This window comes from Sceloporus occidentalis, unplaced genomic scaffold, assembly GCF_023333645.1.
Source record: "Sceloporus occidentalis isolate IW3139 unplaced genomic scaffold, rSceOcc1.0.p SCAF_6, whole genome shotgun sequence".
In the NCBI taxonomy this organism is placed as follows: domain Eukaryota; kingdom Metazoa; phylum Chordata; class Lepidosauria; order Squamata; family Phrynosomatidae; genus Sceloporus; species Sceloporus occidentalis.
This window is the reverse complement of record NW_028316986.1, coordinates 71,227,328-71,236,638: the sequence shown is the minus strand read 5'-3', so window position 1 is coordinate 71,236,638 and position 9,311 is coordinate 71,227,328. Positions and strand designations below refer to the sequence as shown.

At 41.8% G+C, this 9,311-nt stretch overlaps 1 protein-coding gene across 25 annotated transcripts in view; it reads left to right on the top strand.

Moving 5' to 3' along the window:
- Positions 1 to 504: 504 nt before the first annotated feature.
- AFDN (afadin, adherens junction formation factor) overlaps positions 505 to 9,311 on the top strand; it is a 138,745-nt gene continuing 129,938 nt past the window's right edge. For 13 of the 25 annotated variants that reach the window (XM_089530017.1, XM_089530012.1, XM_089530014.1 and 10 more), the window contains exon 1: positions 506 to 1,040. In XM_089530017.1, coding sequence (XP_089386143.1) covers positions 921 to 1,040 — 120 coding nt within the window. In that variant the 5' untranslated portion in view covers positions 506 to 920. Of the gene's footprint in view, positions 1,041 to 9,311 lie in introns of all 25 variants that reach the window. The other 12 variants (XM_089530005.1, XM_089529999.1, XM_089530007.1 and 9 more) reach the window with 2 other exon arrangements.

Below are 9,311 nucleotides of genomic sequence, written 5' to 3'. Positions count from 1 at the left end.
GGGGAGTTGATTAATATGTTCTCTCTAGGAATCTCTAGGTCCTCCTGTAGTGCAACTCTATGGTCAACTTTAACTAAAAGTCGCCCTGAAGGACCTAGAGATTCCCAGAGAGAACCGTCCAGTGGGCCTTTGCAGCTCCTCCAGTGCCATTCTATGGTCAATGTCTGGCAGAGGTTGAGCATAGAGCTGCCCTGGAGGAGGACCTAGAGATTCCTAGAGAGGCGTGTCTGTCAGGTTAGAAAACATGGCGCTGTGTGTTATTTTCCATGTGCCCCTGGCCCTGGCGAACGCGGAGGGGCAAGGGCATACAGTGCTGCCACCACACGCCAAGCCCAGCCCCCTTCGGCCGCCTCCCTTTATTGTTCTTCGCTCCGCTCAAACCCTAACGCCCTCCGCTGCTAATTTCTCCTCACACCGAGGGGGGAGGGGAGAGGAAAGGCGTGAAGGGAGCGGAGGCGCGCGCGCACGCGCCGGCTCTTGACCTGACGCACGCAAGAGGGTGCGCGCACGCAAGGGGAGAGGAAAAAGAGAGGTGTGAGCTTCGGTCCGAGTATTTGTGCGGCGCGCGCTCTCGTGACAGAGCGGGGTGCGCGCGCCTAGAACGGTGTCTCTGTCTCTCTTTTTTCCTGCGAGAGAGAAAAGGCGGGGAGGGAAGCAGAGCAGAGAGGCGTCGCCGCCGCCGCCGCCGCTCTTCTTCTTCTTCTTCTTCCGTGAGGGAAGCCAGGAGCGCTGCCCGCCGCCGACCCAGGAGCGAAAGGGCAAAGTCTGGGCTCCGGAGACGAGGACGAAGGAGGCGCCTGTCTTCCGGGCGAACACCGGCTCCGCAACCCACACCGGGAAGACCTCGGCCCGGCCAGGCCCGGCCCCCTCCCTGCCTCCCTGCCTCCCTCCGTGTCGGTGGCCGCGGGAGCAGGGGCAGGATGTCGGCCGGCGGCGGCGGCGTTGGCAGCCGCGAAGAGGAACGGCGCAAGCTGGCCGACATTATCAACCACTGGAACGCCAACCGGCTGGACCTGTTTGAGATCAGCCCCCCGACAGAGGTGAGAGCAGCAGCAGCAGCAGCAGCAGCAGCAGGAGGAGGAAGGAGAGCCCCTCGGGCCCTTCGCCTGGCGGCCCCCGCGAGGAGGAAGGGCCCGAAGGAGAAACTCCCCAGCAGCCCCGGGGTCTCCCCCTCCCTGTCTTTCTTTCTTTCTATCCTTCCTTTCCTCCCTTTCTCCTTTCCTTCCTTCTCCCTTCCCTCTCTCCCTTATTGCCTTCTTTCCTTCCTTCCCTCCTTATTTCTATCCTTTCCTCCCTTTCCTTTCTTTCTCCATCCATCCACCCTCCCTCCCTTCCTCCTCCTCCTCCTCCGTTCCTCCTTCCTTCCTTCCTTCCTTCCTTCCTTTCCTTCCTCCTCCATCCCTCCTTTCCTTTCTTCCCTTCCTTCCTTCCTTCCTACCGACACCGAGGGAGGCTCCTCCCCTTCCCGAGGTGAGAGACCCAGCAGCCCCAGCATTGCACCGGCAGCCCCCCCTCCTCCTGCATTTCCACCCACCGCCTTCCTCCATGTTACGCCTCTCGCAGGGTTGCACTTAGAGGGAAGGTGGCGGTGGCTTCATCCCCCTTCCCTCCCCCTTTGTTTGGATGAATGAGAGGGTGGCCGGCCTCCCCGCCCGGGGCCTCCTGCCTTGCTTTAGCTCGGCCGGGACAGAAATCCCTCTGCACCTGCTCCAGTCTCTTCCATAAAGGCTGCATCCTCACTGGAGACATAACCCGGTTTGGCAGCGCTTTAACTCTTTGTCTGGCTCTTTGCTATGGAATTCTGGGAGTTGGAGTTCGTTGTGGGCCCAGAGCGGAGCCACACAACAAACTCCATAGCAAAGAGCCAGACGAAGAGTTAAAGCGGAGTGTTCCCTGTACAGGCCTCTTGTCCATCCTCTGGCATTCCCTGGTTGCCTGGCCTTTCCTCCTTTCCCCCATTCCTTAGCACTTGCTGACCCTTCTCCTCTTCCTCCTATTTGCCCCAGTCTCCAGCATCGGCCCCTGACTTCCCTCCGGTGCAAGCTGCCTCCTTCCTCACTCCTCTCCCTGCAGCCCCAGGGACCCGGCTCTTGGATGTAGTGCAGTCCATTGATTGGGGGGATTTCCATCCTCAAGGGTCTTGTGGAGGCCTAGGAGGAGTATACAGCCTGGAAGATGTGCCTGGAGAATCCCTCTGGACCAGAAAGTATTGGGGAATATTTTATATATAATACGACATAATATAAATATAATATAAAGCATTTTATATTATAATATAAAATATAATTATAGTAACAAAAAAAGTTGGGAAAATATTCCTTGGCCACAGTTGCATTTCTTCAAGTGAGCCCCAGGAATTGACAGACATGGGCAACTGCATTTTAGATACTGGCTAAACTTTGTCAATGAGTTTCACACACACACACATATATATATACACACACACAGACACACACACACACAGACATGTGTGTGTATATGGTTGGAACACAGTGCATAATTTCTTATTTAAAAGTTTCTTTCATGTGGAAAGAAACTGGAGACTTTTGAAAAGCAACGTATGATGGCCACACCTTGTTGCTGCTGTTGTCACATTCGTTTTGGCTGGTCAGTGTGTGTGTGTGTGTGTGTGTGTGCGCGTACACATGAGTCAGGTATGAAATGTGATGTGGGGAGAGTTTTGATAGGTAGATGGTTTTCTTTCTGTGCAAAACAGGACTGTGATCCCTGTCGATTGGGTGGAGGTTGATCACGTGCCTGTTCCCAAGGAAAAGAAGGAAATTTACACTTGCATTTGGCTCTGGTTGGTCCGAAGAGCTGTTGGCAAAAGCATAGACGCAAACAGTAGACTTGCTTTCTTTAGTTTCAGTTAGTTAACAGCAGTATAGAACCTTGTCAGATTTCTTTTTTAATTGTCTGGAATTCAGCTTGGAAAAAAGGAAATCCTTTTCACATGATTTGTACTGAAGATGAAATTGCAATGCATATAATACTCTGGGAATTTAATGGTCTTCTGTTTCAACAGATGTATTAATATTTACAGGAAATGCTAGCATTAATACAATTCATCTTAATTATTTTTGCAACAAAGTAGTCTGACACTTCAGAATTCTTTTCATACAGGATCAGACAATTAATTTTGCAGCAGTAATGGACCTCCTAATTTAATGACAGGTTAGAGTTGTACATATTGTTAGCAGTTGCCAACATATGACTTGAAAGTCTGGTTTATCTTAGTTCAGCTATTCAGATCTGTTGTGATAGCTGCTGTGGTTCAAAAATCTATTTTTCAAGATAATGGGACTGGTTCAGCTAGAAAAATGTCTTGTCATTGTCAGTCCAATTAATATTGCATTGCAGGGCTATGCAGCGCTTCAGTTTAATCTGTTGACTACTACTTAAAGCTTAATTTACATTTTATATATTTGAGTGCAGTATAATTCCTTCAGCACTTCTCATTACCAAACATGTAGGTTCATATGGTTGTTTATTACTACATTGTGTGCAAGGCACATGCAGAATGCTTAATGTGACTGACTGATACATGGGGTCACAAATTGGTTTTTGTCTGTGGTGCTCTGTAATGCTTACAACATTTAAAAAAGGAATTTTACCTGGGTCCTTTTCTCATGAGTAGTGAGTTCATTAGGTGCACACACACTCATCCAAGACTTCATTCAGTGGTGCTTCTTTCTACCCAGTCCATGCTCTGTTTCTTCCCTTCTCTTGCAGCACAGTTGAAAAACATCTTCTCTGCCATGGCAACCAAGCTCTCCCTCTGTTCATTGTTTTTAGTGATTAGTGTGACCTTTGATGCCCCTGAAAGCCTCCTGCCAAAAAAGGGGGGACATATTTTTTTAAAACTGTGAGAAGCTTCAATGAGCAGCAGTTTTGCTCTTAAAGACATTCCAAACTAGAAGTGGATGCCACTTTTGGTGTTGCTGGTTTTTTGAGGAGGCTTATTTGGGGCCTTGTTTTGCCTGCAGATGGTCCTGGGCCCTGGAAGTTACTCACTTCTCATCTAGTGTCTGAACATGATGTGGGAGTGTCTCCCATCACTAGTTCTACCCTGGGCATTTATTCTGCCTCTTCTTGCATGGCAGCTCTCATTTATTTGTGCTTACTACACATATTCTTGCATGGCAATACCATGTATTCAAGTAAATGAACATACACTGTGAAAAGCTGAAGTGTGTCAAGGAAATATTTGCTGTTGGCGAAGGAAGGGTCCTTGAAGAAGATATGATGATTAAATGCAGTGCTGAATGATATTGGCTTTCTGGAACTTATAGAAATAACTCCAAATATGTTTGAATACAAAAAAGGGTTTGCAGTGTTAAGAATTCTTTACAGTTATTCCAGTAATACTTTACTTGCACTAAAAATGCAGAGTATTCCTCCATTGCAGATATGCAGGATCAGAGATGGGGAAAAAATGGCTTGAGAAATGTCTCTTGATAAGTTGATGGCTGGAGTATATGGTTTGACTCTACATGTGACACAAAGTATATCTGACACAAAATAATGACTAGATGATGTTGACCATATACCTCAAGAGGATCATTTCAGGCCGAAGTGGTCCAGACTATGTGTCATTGCATTATAAACTGTGTTTCACACATATTCAATTATAAATTAATATCAGAATTATTCCTTAAATGGAAAAGGTAGCTTGAATTGGAATCAGAAAAGTGGCAATCATTTTTGTCCCTAATTGGATTAAATTTCCCCAAAAATATGGGGGAGGGAGCTTTAAACTGATTAATGAGCCCTTTTCCTACGCTGTACCATACGTTGCTGTTAAGCAGCATTTATTGTTATTGTTACTGTTGTTGTCCTTTTCAGTACTTTTTCATATTTGGCTCATGCTTTTTCCCATCTTGAGTGGTTCTAGTCAATCAAGGATATCTGTTGAATAAAGCTACATAGAATTGGTTGAATGCCAATGTCATCGAAGGCAATTTAACTTGTCCATAGAGGAAGGGCAGGCTTCTTCTCTGAGAAATCATCTATGTTGATGCTTCCTGTATTAGTGGGCAGCAGTTTCATTGCAGCATGACACAACGGGGAGCACTAATGCATGAGGATGCTCCCTTGCCAAGGAGCTAACTTCATACCTTTTAGAACCTATCCTCCCAAGTAGCTCAGACATGCACTAGCCAAAAATGTGTTTGAAGTTGGACTTGGTGTTTTGGAAGTGTAGTGGTAACTTCTGTTGAGCAACTATAATTAAGGTAGTCTTTAATTGATGACAGAGAGATCCTCTAATGTGTTTAGAAGCACTTTCTCTTATTTTTTCTGTTAGCTCTTTTACAGAAGATAAGTTAGTAACCTGTTTTTCCTTCACACCCATTATTCTCTTATGACAAATGCAGTAAGAATATCGGATGTGCTGTCTGGTTGTGTACAAGGGGCCTATGGAATGTTCACTTCTGTCTTAGATTATACCTTTGATGTGGGAATGCTTGGTCCTTCAGCAACATATAAATTAAGGGTTTGGGTGGGGAGAAATCACAAGTGTCTGTCAGCTGGAGTGTAAACACTTAGTAATGATTTTCTAAACCTACTTTTGGGGAGCTAAATTGGGCTGAATTTTAAGTATTTGAAATATTCTTCAATGCTGTTCTTAATATTTAGTGTTTGGATTCCCTTCCCCTTTAAAGTGAAAGTTAATGCCAGGTAGAGTTAGCTCTGTTTATATGGGTAGAGCAAAAAGATTAGACTTGAAACCAGATATTTACAGGTTTAGGATTTTTACTTGCTAAAATATTTTGTGAACATAAATTGCATTACGTTAAAGATTGAATTTTTTGGAGCACGGAAATTGTAAAGCATGCCTTACTATGTTTTGGCACTCTTTTGTGTGTGTCTGATGAATGAAATGTTGACATAGCTTCATATTTTGTAAATATCAATATTCTCTGTCAGTTTAGTTTAATGGTTACACCTGCTTTCTTATTCTGGCAAGGATTTGGTTGGCTGCATTGGTTTTATGTGGTGGATTCTCATTTTTAAGATGACATCTACAGTACCTGCCCTTGTTTTTGTTTTGTTTATTACTGTTTATGTTGCTCTTTCTGAATATTGTAAACTTCTCCAAACAATGTAAATACATTACAAGGATGGATGCAAATCTTCTTATTTATTTATTTTTTAAAAGTGAAGGTTTTGAAACTAAGGCCTTGATATTGAAATTGATGCAAATGTTTGAAAATAGAAATGGGAGGGTATTAAAATAGTGCAAGATGCAGTTATAAAACCTGAGTGTTTTACTGCTTTTAAAATATAAAATGCTCTATTTATAATTTATCAATTCTGTGCATGTTTATTTAGAAGCAAGATTCACTCTGTTTAATGGAACTTACTCCAAATAAGTTAAAATAAGTTTGGATATAAATACAAATACTGTATATATTCAACTATAAATCGACTTCATGTATAAGTCGAGGGCAGATTTGGGGGCCAAAATTATGGATTTTGAAATGACCGATGGATAAGTCAAAGGTAAAACTTACCAGCATGTAACAAAGGATGTAAATGATGAAGCAAAGGAAAATGATGCTAAAGGTTTCTAAACTTTTGACAGGCATAACTGTTTGTGCTTATCCTGAAGACTGGATGGATGAGAGAGTAGAGGGGATCCATGCTTCTTTTTGATGCTCCCAGGATGGACTAAGCTCTCACCTTTCACTAGGGCATGGTTCCTTTTTTGGTGATGATAATAAAAATAAAATATTTATTTCTATCTTGCTTTTTGCCAGGCAATCAAAGCGGCGTACTACATCCATCTATACATAATGCCCCCCCTTAAAACAAGATTAAACAATGTAAGATTAAAAACTACATATTAAAATCGACTAATCTAAATAAAAGTTAAAGTACAGCACTTACTTTGACCTATGGATAAGTCGACCCAGTTTTTTTGGGTCATTTTTTTTTACTAAAATTTCTAGGCTTATACATGAGTAAAGTACTTTAATTTTATATCTGTGATCCATGTTGAATATCACTAACCTGGAATTCTGAATTCCAAAATATTCCAAAATCGTCCACATGGGTGGCTGAAATAGTAACACTTTTGCTTTGTTTCATGCACCAAATTAATAAAAATATTGTGTATAAAAATATTGCGTATACCTCAAGCTATGTATACAGTATGTACACAAAACAAACATGAATTTCATGTTCAGACTTGTTCCATCTTCAACGTATCTCATTATATATATGCAAATATTCCAAAATCTGGGGGGAGGACATTTCTGGTCCCTTGTATTTCAGATAAAGGATACTAAACCTTTATTATGATTATATAAAATACTAGAGAGGACTGCATATTTTACATCTTAGTTCACCTAACCACAGACTTAAATTTTACCTATTTAACTTTTATATTGAACATTTGTAAACTGCACTTTCATACCAGAAGAATTCAGAGTGGTGGACATGTGCCTTAGTTTTCTTACTAAGCAGAAGGGGGGAGGGGAGTCCAAAATAGCAGGATAACTACTCATCTTAAATGAAAGGGTGACTGGAATGTCTTCTTAATAGTATGCACCCCCGCATCTTTTAAACCACATTTTAACTTAATAAGATTTTATACAAAATAGGAAAAAAATTACATAAAATATTTGTGTGGCCTGTTTTATTTGTACATAGTCTAGTTCTACATTGATGCACTATAGTCAGTGATTATAGAGATGAATATATTGCTTTGTTTTAGAATAGTTTGCAAAACTTTGTATTGCAGTGCATTAGACTAGGTACAGATTCTCTCATTTTATGATGTCAAAATGACAATATGTTTTGCATACCATCTTGAGCTGGAAAATAGCGGAATTTTAATATACAGTAAATGAAACAATGCTTTGGTGCCCACTGCTGATTAATTACTGCATGTGGGAGTGGCTGAACAAACCATGGACATTTTGTCCATGATTTGTTTATGGAGACTTTTAAACCTAGCACTTTGTCTTGGCTGTTTCCTGACAAACCAGGAAAAAATTGTTTTTTCTCATGTTCCTTGGAGGAGAGACAAAGGAGACCACTGGTTTTGGATATTAAGGTAAGCATTCATTGCTACAGAGTAGCAATAGTTTCTGGACTGTAAATAAAACATCTCTGATATTGCTCTATATAATATTCAGTGTTGCGATGCCTGGAGCTTTCAGTCATTTGTCTAGTGTGTGGAAATATTAAGATATTATAAGAGGGGAATTCCTAGAAGGTACAAGAATTCTGACAGTGTATCTAGAATGGTAAGATGCAGTCTTGTTAAATAGAGTATTCTTTGGATGGCAGAGAAACAGTCCACAATCGCATGGGTTATGATGCTCCTTATGCTAGCATTGGCATCACAAAGTTGAGATAGCAAATTATAGACAGATATCAGCTGCTTATAGTTCAGAACATCTTTAACAATTTAGAACATTGATCAAAATTTATGTTATTGTTAATATTATTGTCTGTCCTGCTTTTGTGTCTCAGTGCTGATGACAACCATGCAAATGCAGGTAAAATGATTCCCTAATGCTTCAGTAGTTCCAGAATTCTTCAGCTCATGCCCTTCTCTTCTTACCTGTACATCCTTACTCAGGGTTTTCTCTTGCACCTGTTGAAGTAATATAAAAAACATTGAAATATTAACAGTAATTGTTGTTCTTAATATTTCAGCGGTAGTAATTCATGTACATTTCAAATAACAATTTCTAATTTAATCTAATACATGTTACACTTGTACTTCTAGTCTCTTAACCTGAATCGACGCTCCTCTAGCATGATAAGAGATTGAAGTAGAGGTTTCAGTCTCTGTCATAGAGAATGAAAGCATTTTGGAGGAGGGAGAGGGCAGGGTCTACATTCCAGCAATAGGTGTAGCCAGAGCTGGAATTATGGATGTGACTTTTTAAAAATATAGAACTGAAATGACATTGTGAAGTCAAAGGCTTTCATGGCCAGCATCCTTATTTTTTTGTGGGTTTTTTGGGCTATGTGGCCGTCTTCTAGAAGAGTTTATTCCTGACGTTTCACCAGCATCTGTGGCTGGCATCTTTAGAGAAAAATCTTCTCTGAAGATGCCAGCCACAGATGCAGGTGAAACATCAGAAAGAAACTCTTCTAGAACATGGCCACATAGCCCAAAAAGCCCACAAAAAAGCTAGGAAAGGACTTTCTCTAACCCCAACTTGCACATGGTTCCCTTTATCAATTTTCTCATTGAGAGATAGAGCAGAATGGAATAAATTATGTCAATAGTTTAGAGTGAGGCTGGTGAGGAGACATGGCCAGAGGAGAGTTCAGAGGTCCTGTTTGGG